This window comes from Macaca mulatta, chromosome 6 (assembly GCF_049350105.2).
Source record: "Macaca mulatta isolate MMU2019108-1 chromosome 6, T2T-MMU8v2.0, whole genome shotgun sequence".
Classification (NCBI taxonomy): Eukaryota; Metazoa; Chordata; class Mammalia; order Primates; family Cercopithecidae; genus Macaca; species Macaca mulatta.
In genome coordinates, this window is record NC_133411.1 from 163,630,339 (window position 1) to 163,656,896 (window position 26,558).

Below are 26,558 nucleotides of genomic sequence, written 5' to 3' on the forward strand. Positions count from 1 at the left end.
GACCCGGAAGTGAGTGCCTGCCAGGTAGGGGAAGGTTTTTAGGAGGTGGGGCCCTTTGGGAGGTAGAGGATAGTCACAAACCTTCTTGAACTCTGAACCTCCTGAGGGATGGGGTCTTTTTGCTGACCCACCCACTGTCTACAGTGGGACCTGAACTGGAGTAAGCAATCTAATAGCTATTACTGAGCACCCATTCCCTTTTCTGGGAGGTGGGCAGGGGAGGAGGAGGAGAAGGAGGAGGAGCCGGCCTGAAACCACAAAAACCTCTTTAAAATGAAGAGCTTGGCAGAGGGGAGTGCCCCTGTTTGCAAAACCCAAGACAGCTCAAAGGGAATAATTAGGGTGTTGGGGCCACTGGAGGTTCAGCAGGTGCCTCAGTCCAGCCTCACAAACCTCCCTGGCTGGTCCAGAGTGATCTAAGGGAGTGGCCAGGAGAAAGGATGGCCTTACCTTGCCTGGGATTCAAGAAAGGAAGTGTTTGATTCCTCGCTAGTGAAAACATGGGAAACAGCACATCAATGTGAAGGGGGACGGTGATGGAATTTAAATTAGAACATGAGCAGGGTACTTCTCTCTACTCTCACTTTGTGACCTTAGATTGTTTGTCTAACCTCTGTTTTCCTTATTCACAGAATGGGGCTAATCCTGGTGCTGAGGTTGTTTAGAGGGTCAAATCGCTGTTAAGTATGGGGCAGCACAGGTGCTTTGGTTCACACCTGTAATCCTAGCACTTTGGGAGGCCGAGGCAGGCAGATCATGAGGTTGGGAGTTTAAGACCAGTCTGGCCAGCATAGTGAAACCTTGTCTCTACTAAAAATACAAAAAAATTAGCCAGGCATGGCGGCGTGCACCTGTAGTCCCAGCTACTCAGGAGGCTGAGGCAGGAAAATTACTTGAACCTGGGAGGGGGAGGTTGCAGTGAGCTGAGATCGTGCCACTGCACTCCAGCCTAGGTGACAGAGCAAGACTCCGTCTCAAAAAAAAAAACATCCTACACAGATGTAAGATGCAAGTTTTTTTTATTTCAGAAGATTGCATTCCAAAGCCAGATATTGGTAATTACTTACTCTGAGGGTTTATTTGTGCCTTTCCTCTACTGAGTGGATAATCAGGAGTTAGCTGAATTTTCAAGAAGGGCTATTTGTGATAGTTACCAGGGGCAAGTGACCAACTTCCCATGGCTAATAGCCTGGGATGTCTCCCTGAAAGATTTTCCCAGAATCAAGGACAGTCCTAGTGTGGCACCTTTTTTTTTTTGGCTGAACCTTTAGACTGGCAAAGCCCTAGGTATGGGGAGGGGAGGAATGTGGGTCTTCATAGATGAATTTTGTAAAGCCAGCCTGGTAAATCTGTCATACATGGCGTGGGACTTCTCCATCTCAGTTTGATGTGCTGTTAGTAAACCTAGATGATTCCTCCATGACAGGCCTTGTTTACAGGCCACTTTGTAATTACTCCCCAAACTAGTGGTAACAACCTTACTCTCAAGACATACATTCCAGCCACTCAAAGTTGTCTTTTTGCCTTAGAATGGAGTTGCAAGCTTCTCAGAGGAACTTAAGTCCCACAGTAGCCAGGAGCCATCTAGATAAATGATCTGATAGAGATAGGACTCTGGTTTTTGCTCTGCTTTTCACTTAAACTAATTTATTTAGGCTCCTGATAATTCAGAGATAGGTAATAGTGGTATAATAGGCACCATTTACTGAGTGTCTCACCTGTTCTAGCCCAAGTGATCTGCTGAGCAGAGGCTTTTTTTTTTTTTTTTTTAATTGAGAAAGAGTTTCGCTCCTGTTGCCCAGGCTGGAGTGCAATGCGCACGATCTTGGCTCACGGCAACCTCTGCCTCCCGGGTTCAAGCGATTCACCTGCCTCAGCCTCCCAAGTAGCTGGAATTATGGCCATGCGCCGCCACCGCCCCTGGCTAATTTTTTGTGTTTTTAGTAGAGACGGGATTTCTCCATGTTGGTCAGGCTGGTCTCGAACTCCTGACCTCAGATGATCTGCCCACCTTGGCCTCCCAAGTGCTGGGATTACAGGTATGAGCCACTGCACCTGGCCCAGCAGATGCTCTTTTTATTCCCACTTCACAGATGAGGAAAGTGAGACTCAGGAGACGTTAAGCAATTCTTTCCTTCTAATTGCTCAGACTAAAGACCTTAAGATCATCCTTGCCACCTCTCTTTTTTTCTGGCTGGTTGCAGTGGCTCACACTTGTAATCCCAGCACTTTGGGAGGCCGAGATGGTAGGATCATGTGAACCCAGGAGTTCAAGGTTGCAAGTGAACTGTGATTGTGCCACTGTACTCCAGCCTGGGCAACAGAGTGAGACCCTGTCTCTAAAAAGTAAATGTCTTTTGGTGACCCCACATGTAATGTGCTAGTACATCCTTTGACTCTTAAAAACTGTCCTGGCCGGGCACAGTGCCTCATGCCTGTAACCCCAGCACTTTGGGTAGGAGGCCAAGGTGGGCAGATTGCTTGAGTCTAGAAGTTTGAGACCAACCTGGGTAACATAGGGATACCCCATCTCTTAAAAAAAAAAATTAGTCGGGCATGGTGGTATGTGCCTGTAATCCCAGCTCCTGGGGAGGCTGAGGTGGGAGGATCACTTGAGCCTTGGGGGAGGTAAAGGCTGCAGTGAAAGATAAGTGTGTCACTGCACTCATTCCAGCCTGGGCAACAGGGCAAGACTATCTCAAAAAGAAAAAGCTGCCTGTGTACAGTGGCTCACGCCTGTACTCGCAGCACTTTGGGAGGCCAAGGGGTGGCAGATCACCTGAGATCAAGAGTTCAAGACCAGCCTGGCCAACACAGTGAAACCCTGCCTCTACTAAAAATCCAAAAATTAGCCGGGTGTGAGGCTGAGGCAGGAGAATCGCTTGAACCTGGGAGGCAGAGGTTGCAGTGAGCTGAGATTGTGCCATTGCACTCCAGCCTGGGTGACAGAGCGAGACTCCATCTCAAAAGAAAAAAAAAAAAAAACTGCGTCCAGGTTGGGTGTGGTGGCTCACACATGTCATCCCAGCACTTTGGGAGGCTGGGGTGAGAGGATCACTTGAGCCCAGGAGTTTGAGACCAGCCTGGGCAACATAGTGAGACCCCATCTCTTTTTTTAAAAAAATTAACTGGGTGTGGTGGTGCACTCCTATGTGGTCTCAACTACTCTGGAGGCTGAGGTGGGAGGATTGCTTGAGCCCAGGAGGTTGAGGCTATGTTGAGCTATGATTGTGCCACTGCACTCCAGCCTAGGCAATGCAGTGAGACCATGTCTCAAAAAAAACCAAAACAAAACTGGCTGGGTGTGGTGGCTCCCACCTGTAATCCCAGCGCTTTGAGAGGCTGAGGCGGGAGGGTCACTTGAAGTCAGGAGTTTGAGACCAGCCTGGCCAACATGGTGAAACCCAGTCTTTACTAAAAATAAAAAGTAGCTGGGTGTCGTGGTGCACACCTGTAATCCCAGCTACTTGGGAAGCTGAGGCACCAGAATCGCTTGAACCTGGGAGGCAGAGGTTGCAGTGAGCCGAGATCATGCCACTGCACTCCAGCCTGGGCAATAGAGCAAGACTCCATCTCCAAAAACAAAACAAAAAAAAACTAGGTCCAAATCTAAATGCTTTTACCACCTCATCTCTTGCTGGCCTGGACCATACATCATCATTTCTCATGTAGATTTTTGCAGCAGCCTCTTAAGTGGTCTCTTATCACTCCTACTTAAAGCCCTCTGGTGACTTCTAAGCAGAGTAAAATCCAGAGTCTTCAGAGTATTCTCTAAGACTGTACTTGATCTGGTCTCCCTCCATCTAACCTCTGACCTCATCTTTGATCACTTGCCCCTTCTTCACTCATTCCCTTCCAATATCAGTCCTCACTTCCTGAAACGTGTCATGTACTCTTTGCTTCAGATCTTTTGTTCTGTAGTGCTCTTCCCACACATCACTGTGGTGGAAATGCCTTCCCAGACCGCCCTATATGGACTAGCAAGCCCTGACCTTGGATTCCCTATCTCCATCCCTCTTACCCTGCTTCATTTTTCTTTTTAGCTTTTTTTTTCCCCCAAGGCAGGGTCTGAGTCTGTCACCCAGCCTGCAGTACAGCAGTGCAATCACGGCTCACTGCAGTCTCAGCCTCCCAAGCTCAAACAATCCTCCCACCTCAGCCTCCAGAGCAGTAGCTGAGACTACAGGCACACGCCACCACGCCTGGCCAGTTTTTAAATTTTTTGTAGGAATGGGGTCTCACTATGTTGCCCAGGCTGGTCTTAAACTCCTAGGCTCAAGCAGTCCTTCCACCTCGGTTTCCCAAAGTGCCAGGATTACAAGCATGAGCCACAACACCTGGCTAGTTTTCTTCTTAGCTCTTATCACCACTGGGTCAGAGACTTTGATACTTGACTACTTTTGTATTCCCAGCACCTGCAGCAGTGCCTGGCACAATGTAGTAGGCAGCTCGGTGAACACTTAGTGAAAGAATGAATTAATTGCATATTTTTAATGGCACTCATTCATTACATTTTGAGTGCTTACCATGTGTCAGATATAGGGGATACTGCAGTGCATAATAAAAAGTCGCCGGGCGCGGTGGCTCAAGCCTGTAATCCCAGCACTTTGGGAGGCCGAGACGGGTGGATCACGAGGTCAGGAGATCGAGACCATCCTGCCTAACACGGTGAAACCTCGTCTCTACTAAAAAAATACAAAAAAAAAAAAAAAAAAAAACCAACTAGCCGGGCGAGGTGGCGGGCGCCTGTAGTCCCAGCTACTCGGGAGGCTGAGGCAGGAGAATGGCGTAAACCCAGGAGGCGGAGCTTGCAGTGAGCTGAGATCCGGCCACTGCCCTCCAGCCTGGGCGACCGAGCGAGACTCCGTCTCAAAAAAAAAAAAAAAAAAAAAAGTCTGCAAGAAACACATGCACTCAAAATTCAGTATGGAATGTGCTGTGTAGGGAATCCCAAAGCATGGAATTCTTTGGCAGTGTAGCAGGGACACCCAATTCAGTATAGGTCAGAGAAGTCTTCTAGAAATGGGAAGGATGAGTAGCAGTCATCTGAGAAGAAGCCTGGAAAGAGAACTCATTTTTGGTTGAGGGAAGGCCCTGGTGTTCCGGGAACTGAGTTCCTTGTGGTTCTAGTGTGGATGATTAGAAAGTAAGGTAAAGTAAGGTAAAGATTACCTTGTAATCTGTTCTGAATTCTGATTTTAGCTGGAAGGAGTGGAGAGACATTGAAGATTGTATGTGAGGGGAGTAGCATAGTCAGATTTTTCCTTTTGAAAGATGACTCTGACCACATGGCAGAACCTCTTGGGTTAAGAATAGGTGATTTGGGGTTTCCCATTTGATCCTTTAGGGCAAGGTTCCCAGATTACAAAATGGAGCAAATTTCCAAGTCATTCCTGAAATGTGGATCTTGGGCAATTATTAACTGTCATCATTTAGGGGTAGAGAGTGGCTGGGGTTTATGGGATATCTCAGACCCTTCAGAAGACTGCATTATCCAGAATGCAATCTCAGTTGCTGGAAGAAGCACAATTGCTGATGAACTGGTTGAGCTCATGCTTGCCTGCCTGCCCCTGCTGCAGCTGACTGGGTGGGAAGAACAAGAGGCCCTGAAAGTTGTAGAAGGGGCAGTGGGGCAGGCTTCCAGGTGGCAATCGTGCCCCCTTCTCCTGGGGAGGTCCACATGGCTAGGCTTCTAACCATCAGCTGGTTTTACAGCTATGCTGAGAACAGTGGGTTTGCATTTACCCACAGATAGGCTGCTACCCTGAGTTCTTGAGAACACTGGGCTATAGTTAGGCTTACCCAGCCCAGTTTCCTAGTTGTCAGCACTGTCTCCATTGCTGTGCCCTCAGGGCCTTGGTTTTCCCTTCCTCCTTTCAGAGAAGAGGGAATATTTGGAACTGGAAGGGCCTCAGAGGTCAATCTAAACCTCTCATTTACAGGTTGGGTACTTCAAGCCCAGAAAGGAAATAGGAGTTGTTCAGGATTCCAGTCAATTCAAAGCAAGGCTGAGACTTGAACCTGCTCCCACTATAGTTCTGTTTTCTACTTCTGGAGGAAGAAGTAAAATGGGGTAGTTGAGCATGAGCTTGGGACAGTCAGTCACGGTTAGCCCAGCCATTTGCCAACTGAGTGCCCTCGGATAGGTTGGTAACTTCTGGGCTTCAGTAAATGGGGCTATAGCTGGAGTGCCCACGTACTAGAATCATTGTTGAATGTGAGCTAGGTGAATATATAAAAACACTCAGCTGGAGCCTGGCACATAGTAATATGTGATAATGGTAAGAATGTTGAATGTTGTTCTTTTGAGGCCCTGAGTTTGGCCCAGGTCTTCAATTTGCTTAACAAAAGTCAGGTGCTATGGCTGGTCTTCCTTTGTTGTCCTGGGTCCTCTGCCCCTTGATTGCTGCAGTTTGGTTCTGAGTATACACAGGAAGGTAGCCTACATGAACTCTCAGAGCCAGTTTTTCTGACCTTGCCCTAGGCTGGCTCATGCAACTCCATATTGAAGTGGAATTTAAGGACTCACTGGGGACCATAATCTTGACAGTGAGAAGCTCAAGTTGTGGTGCTTGAGAATGCCCTAGTGTTAGAATGTCAGAGATGAGCTCAGGCGTTTTGCAGTAAAACTCCCCCACTCTCTCTCATGGCTTTCTGCAGCTATGAGTTTGAAGAAGCAGAGCTCTCTCTGATTTTTCTGTTCTGTATATGTATTTCCTGTTCTGCGTGTATATTAACAGTGCTAGGAGGAAGAGACACCAATTACATGGACGGAATAGCCTGGTTTTGGAGCCCAGTGTAGGAGTGGGGTTTGGAAATGGTGAGTGCAAGGTTGGGTATGGGAGACTGGATGCTGCTTCTAGGAATGTGGGAGACAGGAAATCAGGAACACTTAGAAGAATTGGCTCATTGGGCTGCATGCCTCCTTCTGTGAAGAAGGAATGGTTGAAGAACTAGGGTTATTTTGCCCAGGGAATCAAAGCTTGGGGGGTGGGAAATGCTGCTTGTCTTGAAATACAGAATTTTGATAGATCTTTTGCACTTGGCCTAAAGCTCTGATGGCAGGTGAAAGATGAAGGGTTAGTAGGTTTTGCCTATAGTCAAGTAGTAACTTTTAACAGTGCCCCTAAATGGATTCAGTTGTCATAGGAGATACTGAGTTTCTTGACATGGTAATATTTGGGACAGTTTAGAGCATGATTTGTTGTAGGGTTCTGCAGCTACAAGTTGGCAAAATACTTTTCAGATTTGTTAATTCAGAAAGTTGTGAATACTGTATCTGTTAGGTGTCAGGCCCTGAGATTCAGAGCTGTAAACAAGACACATTGCTGCCATGGTGGGGCTTATATTCTGAAAGGCAGAAGTCATCTGTCAGTCCAGCCTACTGACAAGTTTTGGTTGACTTGCATTTAAAAACACTTTAATCATCTTGTATTTAAAAATCAAGAAAATTATCTGGAAACCTAGGGAATTCTAGCATTAAAAAAATCAGTCAATAACCACTGAATTATGTACCTTATTTTTTATTTATTTATTTTGAGACGAAGTCTCACTCTGTTGCCCAATCCGAGTACAGTGGCGCGATCTTGGCTCACTGCAACCTCCACCTCCCGGGTTCACGTGATTCTCCTGCCTCAGCCTCCTGAGTAGCTGGGACTACAGGCGTGCGCCACCATGCCCAGCTAATTTTTGTATTTTTAGTAGAGATGGGGTTTCACTATGTTGGCCAGGCTGGTCTTGAACTTCTGACTTTGTGATCCACCTGCCTCGGCCTCCCAAAGTGCTGTAATTACAGGCGTGAGCCACCTTGCCCAGCCGTATTTTACTTTTTTTTTTTTTTTTTTTTTTTTTGCCTGATCTAAGCTCACTGCAACCTCCACCTGCTGAGTTCAAGCGATTCTCCTGCATCAACCTCCCAAGTAGTGGGATTACAGGTGCCTATCGCGCCCGGCTAATTTTTTGTATTTTTAGTAGAGACTGGGTTTTGCCATGTTGGCCAGGCTGGTCTTGAATTCATGACCTCAGGTGATTCGCCCACTTTGGCCTCTCAAAGTGCAGGAGTTAAAGGTATGAGCCACCACCCCTGGCCAAATTGTGTACTTTAAATGGATGGGTTGCATGGTATGTACATTATGTCAATAAAGCTATTATGGGGGAAAAAATGAGAAGACCTAGCCACTCTGGGCCTCTCATGACTGCTGTCTGATGGCAGGGCCCAGCCTCCCTTTAGGTGAAGAGTGCCACAGCTTGGCTCTTGTAGGCCCTTGAGTTTGCTGTTTTTTATCCAGGCTTCCTTCCAGCATGAGGTCTGTGGACCCAGACTTTGTGTATTTCATCATAAAAATGAGAAAGGACAGCAGACTGCCTAGCTCACAAACAGAGGAACATCCTCATGGAAGAAGAATGAGAGGAGGCATTGGGGAAGACTTTAAGGCCTTAGGGTAGGAGTTGCACTCAGTAGAGGTGAGGTGGGGGAGTGAGTGTGATGGAGAGATAGGACTTACCTAGCTTTGTGGCCAGAGGCCCTGGAGCACCAATAGAAAGCTCTCTGAGAGTTAAGGGATGGGCTTGCCAGGTGAAACTGAGTTATGTTAGGCCCCAGTGAGACTTTGCTTCCCTCCCCTCATCTGCAAAATGGGTATAGCATCTTGGATCTCAATCTCTAAGGCTCTGTTAAGCACAAACACCCTGTAAGTGTGATCAGTCTCAGAGTATAAAGGAGAAAGATGTGGCTAGAGGCCTTGTGGCAGTAGCTGGGGGCAGCTTCAGTCAAAGTGTTAGGGAGTACCTCTCATGGTGAGCCAAGATGGGATTGATAAGGAGACTGGTGGTGAACCTTCTGGAGGAATAACAAGTACCAGGTGATAATGAGTTTAGAGTTCTCCAAGGAACAAGGCCTATATGAATGAGGAGAGAGAGACACAAAGAATCAGAAACAGGAGGCCTTTGGAGGCCAGCTTAGGGAGTCTGGATCCTGTTCTGAAAGCATCAGAAGAGGTGATATCACCTGATTTCTGCTTTAGGATTACTCAGTTCTATGGAAAATGGATGGAGGAGGTAGGAGGAGGAGGCAAGGCGGAAGCAAGGAGACTACTTCTGTAGTAGTTCAGGAAAAAGATGGAGAGTAGGGGGATGATGGCATAGTGACTTGGGCCTGATTTTTTTTTTTTAAACTAGCTGTTTTCTCCTGAGACTAGACCGCTTAAAGAGGAAGCTTTCTGATTGCTGTTTCCTATTTCCTCCTCACTTCTTGCTGTGTCTAGAAGCTGAATTAGTTACACTGTCTCGTGATCAGAAGGGTAGTTTAGGCAGGCATTTTCCCCCTGGTTTTGGATCTCTTGGCCCCAAAGCCAGGCTAAGGACAGGTGCTTCCCTGCCTAGGCTACCTCTCCCGGCCTGTCCCTGGCTCCCTTCCTGCCCCAGGATAGAAGTGGAATAAGAATGTGAGAGAATAGCCTGAGACACAGGCAAGGGCATGGTTGGGAGGGCAGTCCAGGAGGTGGGGACTGATCTTGACCCTGAGTCTGTGTGTCCTGGTTTTCTCTTCCTGACTTCTTGTCAGAAACTGCTGTGGGTTTTTGATTTCAGGTAAGATCCTTAGGGCAGAGTCAGAGCAAGCTGCTGGAGTACAGCATTTTTGTCCCATTCTCTAGTTTCTCCTGGCTAGAACTTCATTTCTCACAACTTTTATAAAAGGATTGGATCCTGACCGGGCATGGTAGCTCACGCCTGTAATCCCAGCACTTTGGGAGGCTGAGGCAGGTGGATCACCTGAGGTCAAGAGTTCAAGACCAGCCTGCCCAATGTGGTGAAACCCCATCTCTACAAAAATAAAAAAATTAGCCAGGTGTAGCAGCAGGTGCCCATAATCCCAGCTACTTGGGAGGCTGAGGTGAGAGAATCTCTTGAACGCAGGAGGTGGAGGTTGCTGTGAGCCAAGATCACGCCACTGCCCTCCAGCCTGGGCGACAGAGCGAGACTCTGTCTCAAAAAAAAAAAAAAGGGATTGGATCCTGTGCTGTCAAGTGCAGTGCTTATCAGTGAGTAATAGCCTTTGTCATGTCCCTGGGCTTAGCCAGGTGTCCTAGAGTCTGCCTTTTGGGTAGCTTGCTTTGGTGAGGACAGATGCCCCAGGAAGCCAGGCCAGAGTTCCTGGAGACCCTCTGCTAATCTCATGATTATTGAACTTCCAAGCTACCACACACTCCTATTCACTGTCACCATTCATTTTCACAGTAACCCTATGGGATCTAGCTACAGTGACAGTCCTCATTTTACAGATGAGAAAACAGGTGCTCATAGAGGTTCACTAATTTGCTCAAGGCTCCATAGTAGTTAGTAAGTAGCTGGGGTTTGAGCCCATGGCACACTGACTCCAGAGTTCATACTGTACACATCATCTGGCTTTGCATTCTCCTATTGTACATATCCTGCCAGGAAAACTGTTCGGGGAGAGAGAGGACTTGCACAGATCTTGAGATGCTGATATCTGTATAGGGCTCTTATGGCCCAGCCTAGATGCTTCAGCTCTGCCTCCACTGGCAGGGTGGGCTCTGGGGACATAAGCCAAGTGGGTATAAGCCAGGCACTGATCCTGCTGGGGAGTCCTGACTCTTCTTCCCTTAGAGATGTTCCTTTTCAGCTCTGCGGGGCCATGTGCAGGTCTGCTGGAAAGACCTTGTGGGTTTTCAGGCATGGCCTTAGGGTCAGTAGGAAAGGCTGGGGATGGGGTTCTCTATAGGCTTTGGGAGGCTCTCTTTGTGTTACCAAAGAGGATGGAAAATACCCTATGTGTTGGGCCTTTTAACTTCTTTTGAAGGGGAAATCTTCAGGTTGCTCAAGCAACACCAATTCATTGTAGAAAAATGTCCTAATACATTTTAGCAAAAAGAAAAACAACCTCTTGGTAATCTGCCCACTAAATATCCAACCCCCATGAACATAAATACACCTGTAAATATAATAAGCCTTGATGGGATTGTATATCTTTCTAGACCAGTGCTAGCCACATACATTAAAATTTTCTAGTAGTCATATTTTTTTAAAAAGTAAAAATGGGAAATCAGTTTTAATAATTATTCAAAATGCTGTTTTAACATAATGTAAAAATAATGAAATGTACATTCTTACTAAGTTTTTGAAATTTGATGTCTTTCACACTTAAACTTCTCGATTTGGACTAGAAACATTTCAAGTGTTCAGTATTCACATTTTGTGGCTCGTGACTATGGTATTGGATAGCATATTTCGAGTGTGTGTGAGAGTATACATATATATACACCTTTTAATAAAAAGACAAAATGGGATCATAGTATAGTAGCCTTCCCCTTGTCCATGGGGGATACATTTCAAGACCCTCCAGTAGATGCTTGAAACTTCAGCTAGTACTAAACCTATGTGTTTTTTCCTGTATGTACATAACTATGATGAAGGTTAATTTGTAAATTAGGCACAATATATTATAATAAAAGTTATGTGAATGTGGTCTCTTTCTCAAAATACCTTTTTTTTTGTTGTTCTGTTTTTTGAGATGGAGTTTTGCTCTTGTTGCCCAGGCTGGAGTGCAATGGCATGGTATCAGGTCACCACAACCTCTGCCTCCAGGTTCAAACAATTCTCCTGCCTCAGCCTCTGGAGTAGCTGGGATTACAGACATGCACTGTCACGCCCTGCTAATTTTGTATTTTTAGTAGAGACAGAGTTTTTCCATGTTGGTCAGTCTGGTCTTGAACTCCCGACCTCAGGGGATCCGCCTGCCTCCCAAAGTGCTGGGATTACAGGCGTGAGCCAACGCACCTGGCTTTTTTTTTTTTTTAAAGACCTTGCTGTTCTGTCCTTTGAGTTACTGTTGGGACAGCTGGGAAGAGGGAGAAGTTGAGATAAACAACGAGGAAGACTCCATGACTGGAAGTTTAGTCCACCCAGTTTTTGTACTGGAAGGGCTTGTTGCTGATTTCATTAAGAAAACGTATGAATGGGGGCTTCTGTCACCTCAGTATATCTTATTGTACTGTACTCTCCTATTTTGGGGCCTCAGTTGACCATGGGTTACAAACTATGGCTGGCGGGGTGGGGATCCACTGTATTGTAAGCTATATATTTTTTCCATTTAGAAACATAGGCTTTCAAGGGGACTTAAATCTTTTGTAACCCTCAAAGCCACCTTGGGAAGGAAGGTAGCAGTTTCCTGTTGAGAGAAAGGTTAAGGAACTGTGGCTGTGCAGGCACATACCCAGCTGCTACCTGTGAGCCCTCCACTCTTTCCCTGCCCTTTGCAGGCATGCTGGGGTTGAGGCCTCTGAGCCGGGGCCACAATTCACATGCATACTTGTGTAAGTGCATGTTACCACACAGCACTGTGCTGGGGGAAGCAGGCCCAGATAGGGGAAGATACCGAGCTGCCACACAGGGATAGGATATTTAAAACACAAGCACTCTGAACTCCCAGTCCAGTGTTCTTTCCACTCATCTGCCAGATTCTGAGAGCTTCCTGCCTGGTTTTGGAACTACCTGAAGTACAAAGGGGAAACTAATGGAGGGTGGACAGAGACCTTCCACTTGGTTTGTGTGGGAGTGCCCCCAAGTCTACAGCCCACCCCGCTGGTGGAAGCAGGCCAGCGCTGGCCTGTCTCATGGGGAGAATAAATGTGGATAGGCAATGGGAAAAAGACCAGTTGGGCCAGAGTACTTGCAGAAAGGGACGTGGGTTGACTTGAGTCAGGTTGGGACTTAGACATCTCTAAATAATTGGTTTGTCCAACAATGCTGCACCCCAGTGTGGGCGCAGGTGCCTCACACTAGGCCACTTTGTGACAAGAACGTCATGCAGGTTTGAGATTTGTAGGAGCCTGGTTTCATTTTTTTGTTTGTTTGTTTGTTTCTCCACACCCAAACCTGTGCCTGAGTTTTTCAGCCTGTAAAATTGGGCTGCCTCTTAGGTGTGCCATTGGCCTGCTGCTGGCCTCCTCTGCCCCTTTGGAGGAGGGTTGAAGATGAGCAGCTGACTTGGGTTAGCCCTCAGATGAAAAGGAGGAGAGTACTGTTGATTGGGAGTTTAAAGACTGGATGGAGTTTAAATACTTGATGGATCCAGGGAAGCCAGCCCTCCTCTACATCACTGCATCCCTGCCCCATGCTTGTTTGCACTGCAGGAAATGGCAGCTATGGCACTCAGCAGCCCTGTGCCAAGTCTCCAGGCTGGGGAGGGCCTGCTCCAGGGAGTGAGGGGGTGCCTTGGTTTGCACTCCTCTGGGAGCCAAATTGCCTCGAGGTGGGATATTGCTCAAGATGGCATTTGCCAGAGCTGAGGAGTCTAAGGCACCATCTTTTGATTTCTCCTGGGGTCTAGTCTTATTAGTCAAACCCTTGGATTGAAAGGGTTGGTACTACCTTTGGGAAGACTTCATCTCTTGCATTTCCTCTGAGGTGGGATTGGAGAGGCAGTAAAGGTCCCTATTGGTTGTTGCTGGGTTTGTAGTTGCTCTGGGATGTTCTCTGCTATCCCTGCCCCAGCTCTTTTCTGCCCACATATCATCACTGCCATTGCCCCTCTGAGGTGGCAGCTCTTTGGAGATCCTAGACTTGAAGCAGGTCGGAATCTAAAAGGGCTTTGGTCACTAAGAAGCCATCTGGTTACTTCTAATTTTACAGAAAACCAAGTCTGTATCTTGGACGAAGTGTCTCAGGTGGCACCAGGGGGATCACAATGCCTGCATTAGGATTTCTAGACTTTGTTGCCTTGAGGAAGGAAACAGTTGAAACTCAGTAATTTCAGGGAAAAAAAGAAAAACAGGAGGCCCGTTTGAATGGTCGGTGCTGCCAGAGTGGAGATTAGAAGAGGACTAGGGCTGGATATGGTGGCTCACACCTGTAATCCTAGCACTTTGGGAGGCCAGGGCGAGAGGATCGCTTGAGCCTTCAGTCTAGCTTGGACAAGATGGCAAGACTGTCTCTACAAAAATTAAAATTAGCTGGGTGTCACAGCTAATTTAGTCCCAGCTACTTGGGTGGCTGATCCAGGACGATCGTGTGAGTTCAGGAGCTTGAGGCTGCAGTGAGCTAGGATTGTGCCACTGCACTCCAGCCTGGGTGACAGAGCAAGACCTTGTATCTAAAAAACGTAATACAAACAAGAACTTCAAATAGAAAAATTAGTTGGGTGTGGTGGCAAGCACCTATAGTCCCAGATACTCAGGGGACTAAGGTGGAAGGATCACCTGAACCCAGGGAGGTCGAAGCTGCAGTGAACTGTGATCACGCCACTGCATTCCAGTCTGGGTAACAAAGTGAGACCCTCCCTCAAAAAAAAAAAAAAAAAAAAAGACAACTCCTCTGGGGCTTTGGTGCTTGCCAGAGCCCAGGCCTTCAGGTTGCAGGTGGCACTAGAGCATTGCCTTTGCAATAAACAGTGCTTTTGATTCTTGACTGTTTTTACTCATATCATTCCCTTTTCTGAGTTGCATTATCCCCACTTGGCAGGTGAACTAACAGGCTCAAGAGGAGTGGATTCTGGTGGCCTCAGTCCCCTGTAGGGCCTACAAGCTTGATCTGGAGCCCTTTGGGGACAAGAACCTAATGTTTGTTTCCTGCAGTGCTGAGAGGGGTTTGGGGTAGCCTGGGATTTCATATCCTTGAGGTCAGATACCTTCTCACGGGGTGACCTTTGGCTAACCACTTAGCTGCTTTGAGTCTTCTAAAACTGGGATAATAGTCCCTCCATTGTGAGGACTGGAAAACTTACTGCACAAAAGGCCCATGGCAGGAGGCCTGGCTTCCTGCGGTAAATGCCTAGTAAGTGGTGGCCATTATTACTATTATTAATATTTTAAAATAAATATGGCTGGGCTTGGTGGCTTACACCTGTAACCCCAGCACTTTGGGAGGCCAAGGTGAGAGTATCCCTTGAGCCCAGGAATTCAAGACCAACCTGGGCAGCATAGCAAGACCCACTATCTATTTTATTTTGTATAGAGTCAGGGCATTGGATGAGCACAGTAAGATTTTTAGGGTAAGAGAAGCTGTTTGGCTGTGAGGCAAAAGCAGGTGGACAATTTCCTTCAGAACCTTCATTCTTCTGTCACAGCCAAGTTTTGGAGCTTGTTGTAAAACTTAAACCCAGCCCAGACTGGTCCCTTGTGACCTCATATCTGTCAGGACACTCATCATGTGGCTTCTTGGATCAGTGTTGGTTCCTGGTGCTGGAGATTGGACTGGTGGGTAAAGGAAGAGTATCTCCTGCACCTCTCTTCTAGCTGCTGTTTATATGTGTAATTGAAACTACGTGTTCTTGTGAACCAATGAAGTCTTGTCTATACAAGTGAGACCCTGCACTGGGGTTTGGAGACCAGGGTTCCTTCCTGGCAGTCTCACTCATTGGCAGCTTAGTTCTCAAACATTAATCTGCCATGAGCATTGCACAGGAAGCATACAGCTGCAGGTGTTCAATTTCTGCCCACCTTCCTAAATTGATTTCTGGAGTTTATAGAGGGAGTCAAGAATCTGCATTTCACCCAAGCCAACCCCTCTTCCCAGGTGCTCTGTAGACCACAGAAGTGGTACTGCAAGCCTGCTAGCTCACTGATCTACAGTTTCTACAACTGTGAAGTGAGTGTTTTTCAAACTGCCTTCTGCTCAGGAACTCCTGCTGAATGGGAGTCACTCAGTTTAGTAATTTGGAGCAGCTCTGCTATTTTATTTTTCTTTTCAAGAAATTTAAGTGTTTAATCCATACTAAAGAATATAAATGTAAAATAACAAAACAATAACCCAAATACAGTCTTGTGTCACTTAACAACAGGGATACATTCTGAGAAATGTGTCATTAGTTGATTTTGTCATCGTGTGAACCTGGAGTGTACTTACACAAACAAATGGCACAGCGTACTATGGACTTTGGGTGTATGGTATAACCTGTTGCTCCTGGGCTACAAACCTGTGCAGCATGTTCCTATACTGAGTACTGTAGGAATTGTAATACAATGGTAAATATTTGTGTATCTAAACATAGAAAAAGCATTGTAGGCCGGGCGCAGTGGCTCATGCCTGTAATCCCAGCACTTTGGGAGGCCGAGGCAGGCAGATCGCCTGAGGTCAGGAGTTCAAGACCAGCCTGGCCAATGTGGTGAAATGCCATCTCTGCTAAAAAAAAAAAAAATGCGAAAATTAGCTGAGCGTGGTGGCAGACACCTGTAATCCCAGCTACTGGGGAGGCTGAGGTGGGAGAATTGCCTAAATCCAGGAGACGGAGGTTGCAGTGAGCAGAGATCACGCCACTGCACTCCAGCCTGGGTGACAGAGCGAGACTCTGTCTCAAAAAGAAAAAGTACTGTAAAAATATGGTATAAAATACGGAATAAAAAGTGTTCCTTCTTCATACCCACTGCTTCACTTTATTAGCCTTAAAATGTTTAAAGATTTTTAAAAATGGCACACTGACTACAGTCAGCAACAATCTATTGTGCATTTAAAAATAACAAAGTGTAACTGGATTGTTTGTAACACAAAGAAAGGATAAATGCTGGAGATGATTTATACCCCATTTACCCTGATGTGATTATTATACCTGTATCAAAGTATCTCATCTACCCCATAAATATGTAAACCTGCTATGTACCTACACAAATTAAAAATTAAAACATAAAGTGGCACACTGGCATAGGGCAGCTCCATTATAATCTTACGGGACCAACTGTCATGTTTGTGGGTAGGGATGTCATTATTTGGCTCATGACTATACTTACTACTGGTTTAAGAAGTACAGCTCTGATTTTAAAATATTAAATATGGTATTATGGTTTTGGGTAACCCCTGTCAATTTAACAGTTGAAATTCACTAGGTGAAATCAAAATAACTTAAGTATGTACAGAGAAAACCTACCTTAGAACTACCTAGCAGATTCCTGACTCCACCATTGCTGAGCAAAAAATCTCTGAAGGATGGGACCCAGGAATCTATATTTTGACAAGCTCCTCACATGCTAATTCGAATGCATGCCAAAATCTTAACAGCGTGTCCTGGAAAGCTGGCTGCATTTGTGGAGATCAGTGGGTGTAAGGACAAAATCACAAGATGTTAGGACTAGAAGGACTGTAGATGATAGGATTCTGCCCACCCGTACCACAGGCCTCTGAATAGAGAGACTGAAGACACTGGAGGGCAATTCTTGCCAGGCATCCATAGCAAGAGCTCTGGTGTCTGAGCCAGGACTGTCAACCAGTCTCTTGACTTCTAGCCCAGGGCTCTGGTCACAATTCCACTTTCAGTTTGGAACATGGGGCAATAGTCCTTCCTTGCTATGGTGTCGAGATGTAACTAAAAATATAGGGGACACCCAGTTAAATTTGAACTTTAGATAAATCAGATGTTAGTATAAGTATGTCCCAGTACTGCATGGGACATATTTAGTCTATAAAATTACTGTTTATCTGAAATTTAGATTTAGCAGTATCCTAATCTGTTAATCCTGTGAGTTGGCTGTCATGGACCCCATTCATGGTTCAGGAAAGTGAGAGGTTAAATCTGACTCCTGGGATCATCTCTGTAAGCTGTCTTTTTGCTTCCTCATGAACCTAGTTGCTTGGCTCTCATTGATGTGTGGCCCATTTAATGCCTATCAGGTTACAAGCTGCATGAGAGATTGCTCAGTTTTGACTCATCTGTCCCTGACCTTGTGAGTTACTTAATTGATGGTGGCTCTTGGTTAGTACATCCAAGAATGGACTCCAAAGTCCATGCTGTTAACTGCTGCTCTAACCTGTCTCTTAACCCAGTGGCATAGTAAATTGTTGGTAGGGTGGCTTTGGGACAGAGATCGGACAACCTTTACATTCCCTTTTTTTGTTTGTTTTTGAGACAGAGTTTTGCTGATTGATGTTGCCCAGGCTGGAGTGCGATGGCATAATCTCGGCTCACTGCAGCCTCTACCTCCTGGGTTCAAATGATTCTCCTGCCTCAGCCTCCTGATTAGCTGGGAATACAGGCATGTGCCACCACACCTAGCTAATTTTGTATTTTTTAGTAGAGATGGGGTTTCTCCATGTTGGTCCGTCTGGTCTCGAACTCCCGACCTCAGATGATCCGTCTGCCTCAGCCTCCCAAAGTGCTGGGATTACAGGCGTGAGCCACTGCGCCTGGCCCCCCTTTACATTCTCTAAAGCGGTGTGCTGGTGCCTTGAGAGCATCCGTGTGCAGGGGTGGGGAGTCTGCAGGTGGCGCAGCACCCCGGCTGCTAAGCCTGTACTGTCTCCATGTTCATGGCATCCCAGGACTCAACTCTTTTCCATTTGGGGTGTAGCATATGAACTGAAGGAGCCTGTAGGCCAGCCTGAACTCACTGAGAGAGGCAAATTAGCACCTCCTGGGAAGCAAGGCTGCCTGGCCAGGCTGGCCTGGATTGGAGGAACTAGTTGCTACTCGAGAACTCCAGCTTCCTATCTGCTTTTGGGATGACCCTCCCTGGAGAGTCCCTCCCATTGCTGTGGAATTTTCAGGCTACCAAATGTGCCCAGCCTACCTCTCAGGACAGACAGACAGATAGTGAGAAAAAGATCTCCAGGGCCCACCAAGTCTTCCAGAGGGAGCTGAGAAATTCAGTCTTCCCTGGCAGGGCTCAAGAGGAAAAAAGGGATTGGAAATGGGGCCCCTCCCAGAGCCACTTCAAAGCACTGTCCCCTGTGGTCATGTATTTCAGTTCCATGTGAGTAGTTTTTCTTGACAGTATGGGTAGTTTTGGGGAACAGTTCCTGTGACACTTTGGGTCCCTAAGGCCCTGCCCCGACCCTGTGAGTGGATATAGTTGGGCACAAAGTATATTTTGTTGAGGAGGAGATGTTCACTTCCCGGTTTGCCAAAGAGCTGTAGATTGGGAGACAAGGCCTTGATGTTCCAGTGCCAGCTCCACAGCAAATCACTGGTGACTTTGGCCTCTCCTGGTCCTCAGTTTTTCTGTATGTACTATGAGATTCTCAAGTCTTTCCAGCCCTGTCTGGGTCTGGGATCAGCCTCTCCACTCCAGTAATGGGAATAATCCAAAGTAATTTTTTGGGGATTCAGAAGCCTCTTCCAACAAAGGATGCCCTAAGATTGGAAGGACAATAAAAATGAGTTTGTGGGCCGGGCGCGGTGGCTCATACCTGTAATCCCAGTACCTTGGGAGGCTCAGGTGGGTGGATCACTTGAGGTCAGGAGTTCAAGACCAGCCTGGCCAACATGGTGAAACCTCGTCTCTACTAAAAATACAAAAAGTTAGCCAGGCGTGGTGGCTTGCGCCTGTAGTCCCAGCTACTCAGGAGGCTGAGGCAGTAGAATCGCTTGAACCTGGGAGGTGGAGGTGGCAGTGAGCCTAGATCGTGCCACCCACTGCACTCCAGCCTGGGTGACAGAGTGAGACTCCATCTCAAAAAATCAAAAAATGAGGCCGGGCGCGGTGGCTCAAGCCTGTAATCCCAGCACTTTGGGAGGCCGAGATGGGCGGATCACTAGGTCAGGAGATCGAGACCATCCTGGCTAACACGGTGAAACCCCGTCTCTACTAAAAAATACAAAAAACTAGCCGGGAAAGGTGGCGGGCGCCTGTAGTCCCAGCTACTCAGGAGGCTGAGACAGGAGAATGGCCCGAACCCGGGAGGCGGAGCTTGCAGTGAGCTGAGATCCGGCCACTGCACTCCAGCCTGGGCGACAGAGCGAGACTTCGTCTCAAAAAAAAAAAAAAAAAAAAAAATCAAAAAATGAGTTAGTGTTACCTGACGTGGTGGCTGACCACCAAGGACAGGAAGAAAACCTCTGAGGTTGGCAGCCTCCCACATCAGGGTAATGGAGTCAGGTGTGCATGGAGTTGTGCGTGCCTGGCAACCTGCCTGAGAGGATTGGCTTCTGAAGTCCAGGGCCTATGAGAGCCCATGGGAGCTCCACAAACTGGTTATGCATAGCTCATTTGTTTAACTGGGAGTCATCATCATACCTACCTTCCAGGCTCACACGTGTAATCCCAGCACTTTGGGAGGCTGAGGCAGGTGGATCACGAGGTCAGGAGATCGAGACCATCCTGGCTAACGTGGTGAAACGTTGTCTCTACTAAAAATACAAAAAAATTAGCCGGGCATGGTGGCACACACCTGTAATCCCAGCTACTGGGGAGGCTGAGGCAGGAGAGTGGCGTGAACCCGGGAGGCGGAGCTTGCAGTGAGCTGAGATGGCGCCACTGCACTCCAGCCTGGGTGACAGAGCAAGACTCCGTCTCAAAAAAATAAAATAAAATAAAATAAATGAGCTACTACATGTAAAAAACTTTGGCACTATGCAAAGACATAGTAAGGCAAGCTTGTCCAAAGGACGCCTTTGAATGCGTCTTGACACAAATTTGTACTTTCTTAAAACATTGAGATTTTCTTGCAATTTTTGTTCTTTAGGCTCATCAGCTGTCATTAGTGTTAGTGTGTTTTACAGGTGGTCCAAGACAATGATTCTTCCATTGTGGCTCAGGGAAGGCAAAAAGATTGGACACCTCTGTAGTGAGCGCTCAGTAATTGATTGCAGTCTAGTGGAGTTGAGATACACACAGAGGCAACCATTTCAGGCTGCAGTGAGTGCCCTGAAGACCTTAAATTGTAGACTGAATTAGAACTTGATCCAGAGTTGCTGGTTTTGTAGCACTTTACATTGGGCAGTCAGGAAGCCTCCTGAGGAGAATTTATATTGAGATCTGTGACTAGGCCTGAGGAATCAGTCATCTTGCTCTTCAACTTTGTGACCTTGGGCGAGTCCCTTCCTTCAGTGTCATTTTCTGGACAACTGGAATAATTGTGTCTTTTTGAGATGATTAAGTGAAATCATACATAGACAGCAACTTAGTTTTTGGTACCTAGTCAGTATGCTAGTAAAAGGTGATTTTTATCACTGTTCTAACTAGAACCAAATGTGCTCGTTAGAAAAGGCTGGGTTAGGGAGCTGGCACTTGGAGGCCTAGGAGCTTTAGTGGCCACTGATACATTTCAGCTGTGTTGATTATTGATCAGCTTTGGACCAGGATTTCAGGGACTGGTACCAGCAGTGGGAGTGGCCACAGCCACCTGAGGGTGGCTGGGTCCACGTCTGGGCAGGGAGAGTGGGAGCACTGGGCCACCTGGGTCACCACAGGCTAAAGATAGTCAGCTGGGGCTGGGCCTGGGCTGGGCCAGGCTGGCCAGCATCATGTGACTGGAGCCTGGCCCACCCTTGCCCCTCCTCCCAGGCCAGCAGCTCCCGAGCTGACTGGTGGCCTGCAGCTTCCTTTCAGCAGGAACTCAAGATGGTCTGACCTTCTGAACATTTCTCTCCTTCCCTTTCTCTGCCCACTCCTCTCCCTAAGAATGCCCTTCCGGCCCCTCCTGCATTTCATCTGCAGGTCTAGGGGAAATTTGGGTGGGAGGACTGGGCAGAGAGGCCTCTGAGAGATGGTACCGACAGCAGCAGCTGGTGACCAAGGTGAGGAGGGCTAACATGGCATTCTCTTTACTCCATAGAAGAATGTTCCTGCTTGGGGGGCGCTGGGGTCAGTCAGCATGGGAGGAAAGGCCTGTGGGTCTCCAGGCTCCCTTCTATGACTCCACCCTATCCCCAGGATGAGTGACAGCTGAAAGTAGCCAGGCTTTTCCGATAATCTGCCCCCAGGCTGGCCTGGGAGGGACAGGCACAGGTGGGTAGTATAACCCAGGCACTCTTTCCTGCCTGCCTCACCCTCCAGATGGTATTGCTGCCTTCCACAGTCAGGGTCCCTGGACACAGGCTCAGGGAGATAGTGGTGGCCTTCCTCATATCTGGGGGCTGAGGGAGGGGCACAATCCATGTCATCTGGATCCCCCTGAGCAGCCTCTGGGAGAACTGGGAGGAACTGGGAGGTGGGTCTGGAAGGAATGTCTCTTTCCTCATAGGGCTGCTAGTGCCAGAGTTCTGGAGTTAGACTCAAGCTGGGTGTGCTTGGTGGTGGTTTCTCTTGCCTCTCTGGGTAGGGAAACTAGGCACTTCCAACCACTGAAGTGCCACTTGCCCAGCTGTTAGCTTAGGCGTCACTGCAACAGGCTTTGGTTTTCCCCAGTATGTAGAATGATGCCCGGGCATCCCTGCTGTTGAGAAACTGTCCTGTTGGCTACAATAAGGTGGTAACTTATACCCCTTAGCTTCTCTTCCACCTCCTTTTAGTGGTTAAGAGCACAGGTTTTAGAGTCGGACTGCTTGACTCCAAATCCTGTTCTGCTCTTTGCTGGCTGTTATCTTGGCAAATAACCTTTCCACCATGTGTCTTGGGTTCCTCATTTTAAAATGGGACCAATGAAAGAAACTAATTCAGCATGATCAAGATTAAGAGAATCCCTGCCGAGAATTTAAAACAGTGTGTGATGTCTAGTAAATGCTCACTACATATTGTTTACACTTGTCATTAATTGTGCATCTACAATTGGCTGCTAGCATTTCTTGTGCTTTGGTGAGAAATCTAAGTGGTTGAGATCTTTCTTTCTGTCCTCACACCTGTAGACCCAATATTAGTAAGGAGGGTGATGCTGGGGTAGAATGGTAGGTAATGCTCCCAGGGGTTATACAACTGATGAGTGTTGCATTCTGGGCTGAGGTGCAGCACTGATATCAGGCAGTTGGGTTGCCTGTGAGTCAAAGCTGGGCTAGGGCCTGCATTCCTCTGGGAGCCAGCAGTTTCTAGGACACTAGCAGTTTCTCTGTACTTGGGAGGGCCCCAGCTGAAGGTTAAGGGTTGAGGCTGTAACCTCAGGAATTAGCACTTGACAAGCAAAGCCTCTTCTGGTGTGAAGTCACCATTCATTAAACAAGTGTCTGCTGTGTTGCCAGGCCCTGAGCTAGACACTGGGGTAGTGCTGTGAAAGCAGCCCTGTGGTCCCTACTCTCAGGGAACGGGCAGATAAGTAACCAACCAGTAAACAGTACCGTGGGAGCACATAGCAGGGTACTTCACCAGACTTGAAGTCTGGGAGGTCTCCCCCAAGGAGGTCGACCTAATGGCCAGGTGTATGGTAGCAGATGGGTGAGTGTGAATGTAATACAGCCCCTAAACCCAACAGATTACCTTGTTCCTCAAGGTAGTAGTTCTTAGCTCTCTGGTAAACTCAGCCTTTTCAGATGCCAATCTCCAAGAGATGATACCAGTCCCCAAATAAGCATTTGGTCTTCCTAATTTTCCTGGCAGTGCTCAGGGCTGAAATCTGGTAGTCTTTGTAGTCACCCACTCTGGGTACTGAAGGCTTTCTTTGGATAGCTCTGCCTTTTTTCACCTTTCACGCACCAGTCCCTCAGTTTTAATTCTAGCTTCTTCCTGCCTCTTACCAGCTTTTTTTACTGTGACCTATGAGTTTGCATCACCCATGTGCTTTCTACCTGTTGGTTGAACCAAGTTCTTGCTCCTCAGACCTTCACATCTGGAACCTCTGGGTAGCTTTTGTTTCAAAAGTTCAGCAGCCTTAGGATCTTTTGAGAACAAGACAGTAGTGAAAACACCTTTAAATCTTTTTACCTGACTGTGTACAGGCCAGAGTTATGGGTTTAGTAAGCTGAGAGAGACTCCTTGAGCCTGGGCTGTTTTCCTTTTCTGTACTGAGTACAAAGTGGAATGACCAAATTTCAGCTGAAAGGGAACTTTCTCAGCCTTCTCCATGTTCTTCCTTCCTCCCTAACAAAGCAGGGCTTTATGTCAAAGCACCCCTGGGGGACCTGTGGTAAATTCCCCCATCTTTCTTTCCCCATTTTAAACTACAAAGTTCGGAAGCCTTCCTTTCCTGGGGAAACTTGCCCTGGGGCCCAGGTGCCTTCTGTCTCTGGAGGGCAATGTGGTGGTGTGGTGTCCCCACCCAGTGGGCATGGATTACCACTCAGAAGAGCCAGGTGATGGGGGGGCCTCATTGGCAGTCTGGACTGGATGAATTGAACCAGTTGATCCCTAAGAGAAATTTTTCCCATACGTTCTGATTCTTTCATTTTGAGAGATGATTTGGTGTATCTCCCCGCCATCCCCATCTCTCTCAGAGTGAGGGTGGTGATTGCTTGGAAATAGTAAGCTTCCTTTGTGAATTGTAATATTAGCATTTGTTGGGCATTTATTGTGTGCTAGGTACTCTTACTGTGCGCTGTTCATTTAACTGTTCCAGCAGCCATGTAACTATGACTTCAATTTTACAGAGGAAGGTGAAGTTCAGAGGGACCCTGTGAGGAGCAGAGTAGGTAGGGACTCCACCCTAAGTCCATCCCATAGCAAAGTCCACGTGCTTAATGGGGCCCTCTGACTTTCCTAGGTGGTCTTTGAATGAGGGGGTGTTAGACACACTTGAAAATAGAGGCTCAAAGAATCTTGGGGTTAGACAGTCAAGGTCGTGTGGTCATCAAGCAGTCCACTTTACAGAGGAGCCGCAATCCCTACTGCAAGCATCCCAGTTAGTAATTCCTCTCTGCCCTGCCATTCCTTAGCACCCACCTTCTACCCCTCATTTCTCTTCATCCTTCATTAGCAGTAGTATCATTAGCTCCCTGCTTAACACTCAAAATAACCTTAAGTAATCCAAGTGAAAATAGTGGGTTTGCCATGCAGATAGTTGCCAGAAAAGCCCTCAAGTGTCCTCACGACCACCACGTTTAGATTGCTTCTTACACATAGCAATTTTGGTATGCTTCACTTTTATTTTATTTTATTTTTTTTGAGATGGAGTTTTGCTCTTGTCACCCAAGCTGGAGCGCAGTGGTGCGATCTCAGCTCACTGCAACCTCCGCCTCCCGGGTTCAAGCAATTCTCCTGCCTCAGCCTCCTGATTAGCTGGGAATACAAGTGCATGCCACCACGCCCGGCTAATTTTTTGTATTTTTAGTTACAGGCAGCGTTTCACCATGTTGGCCAGGCCAGTCTGAAACTCCTGACCTCAGGCCTCCCAAAGTGCTGGGATTACAGGCGTGGGCCACTGCACCCGGCCGGTATGCTTCATTTTTAACAAAGGCACGTGTGTATTTAAGAAGCCCCTGGACCCCCTGGAACTAGAATTACCAGAATTAGTACTGACTCCTGGCTATAGTCCTTTGGGACAGAAGGTGGTTTTCATTCTCTTACAGATACCCTTTAGGCTCTGGTTTGCCTTAGTTGAGGAAGAAGACCCTCGTAGGGACTCTGTGTGCCATCCTCCCTCCTACAATCTGGGCCTCAGAGACCTGTGGGTGGATAAGCTGCTGGGCCCAGTCATCAGTAGCTGTTTACTCAGAAAAACCAGGCAAGTGCTCTTAGATTACACTAAGAAGGTTTTTGACCCATTCCTCACCAGTAGACACATGGAAACCACTGGGCTTCCTGGAATTTCTGGTGAGCTGTGGAGGAGCTTTGGCAAGGGAGTCAAGATTTATAGCTTCTCATCTTAGCTCTGCAGCTAGTCTTGAGGAAGTCCCTTCCCTTTTTCCGGCCTCAGTTCCCTATCTACAAATTGAGTGGATTGGAACTATGGTCCTGTCATTCTATAATTGTTTTCTTCTTCTTTTTTTTTTTTTTTTTTTTTTTTTTTTTTTGAGACGGAGTTTCACTTGTGTTGCCCAGGCTGGAGTGCAGTGGTGCAATCTCTGCCACCACAACCTCCTGCCTCCCGGGTTCAAGCGATTCTCCCACGTCAGTCTCCCAAGTAGTTGGAATTACAGGCATGTGCCATCACACCTGGCTAATTTTGTAATTTTAGTGGAGACGGGGTTTCTTCATGTTGCTCAGGCTGGTCTCGAACTCCCAACTTCAGGTGATCCGCCCACCTCGGCCTCCCAAAGTGCTGGGATTACAGGTGTGAGCCACCATGCCCAGCTATAACTGTTTTCTTGACCAAGTGAATGGTGTTTCCTGACTGGGCGTTGGGTCAGTGGCAGCAGGCATGCAGGTTTCAGAATGCAGGGGTAGAAGGAGGAGAATTATCCCCTGATTTGGTTGGGATGGTGCTAGACATGGGGATTGGTGCCTGTGCAAAGGATTGGTTTGCATTGGCAGCCATTACAGATGCCAGGCCCAGCTGAACCTGTATATTCTGTGTGTGCGTGTGTGTACCTGTGTGCACACCTGCTCTAGTGGGTTACCTGGTGAGGGTTGGTGGCTGAGATGGATAATTGAAGTCATCGGAAAGCCTAGTCTTCTTTCTGGTCTCTTGCAAGGCCTGACAGCAGCTCATCTGAACCCTTCTGGGTTTCCTTGAAGCCCAATAGGATTTTAACAAATCTGTGAATTTTAGATTTTAAAGGCAGAAGTGGCTCTTGCTTCCCAGTGGATTTTTCTGCCTTTCTGGGAGCTTTTTTCTACTTGTCGGGGGCAACCTGAAGCCCCACCTGGGAGCAAAGAAAGAATGGCACCATGGGTTTTCAGGACAGAGGAATCTGGGGATGGACCTTTTTCAACAAACTCACACAGGACTAATTTAAGAATATTCATGTGTATGCTTAGACTGTATTCTCATCAGCTTGGGATTGGTGGCAGAGTAGGGAATTGGTGAGGTCTTTTCATGGCAGGAGGGCTCTCAAAACGTTGATTGGAGGCTGAGCTTTCTATAGTTTACCG

The 26,558-nt window shown here is 47.3% G+C and overlaps 1 protein-coding gene across 8 annotated transcripts in view; it reads left to right on the forward strand.

Annotated features, from left to right (window-relative positions):
- LARP1 (La ribonucleoprotein 1, translational regulator) overlaps positions 1-26,558 on the forward strand; it is a 140,384-nt gene that overhangs the window by 84,244 nt on the left and 29,582 nt on the right. Inside the window, exon 1 of one of the 8 annotated variants that reach the window (XM_077937368.1) lies at positions 21,246-21,460. The exons of the other annotated variants lie outside the window; for them this stretch is intronic. Within the exon in view, the coding sequence (XP_077793494.1) occupies positions 21,430-21,460 (31 nt within the window). The 5' untranslated portion in view covers positions 21,246-21,429. Of the gene's footprint in view, positions 1-21,245; positions 21,461-26,558 lie in introns of those variants that run through there. 8 annotated transcript variants of the gene reach the window in all.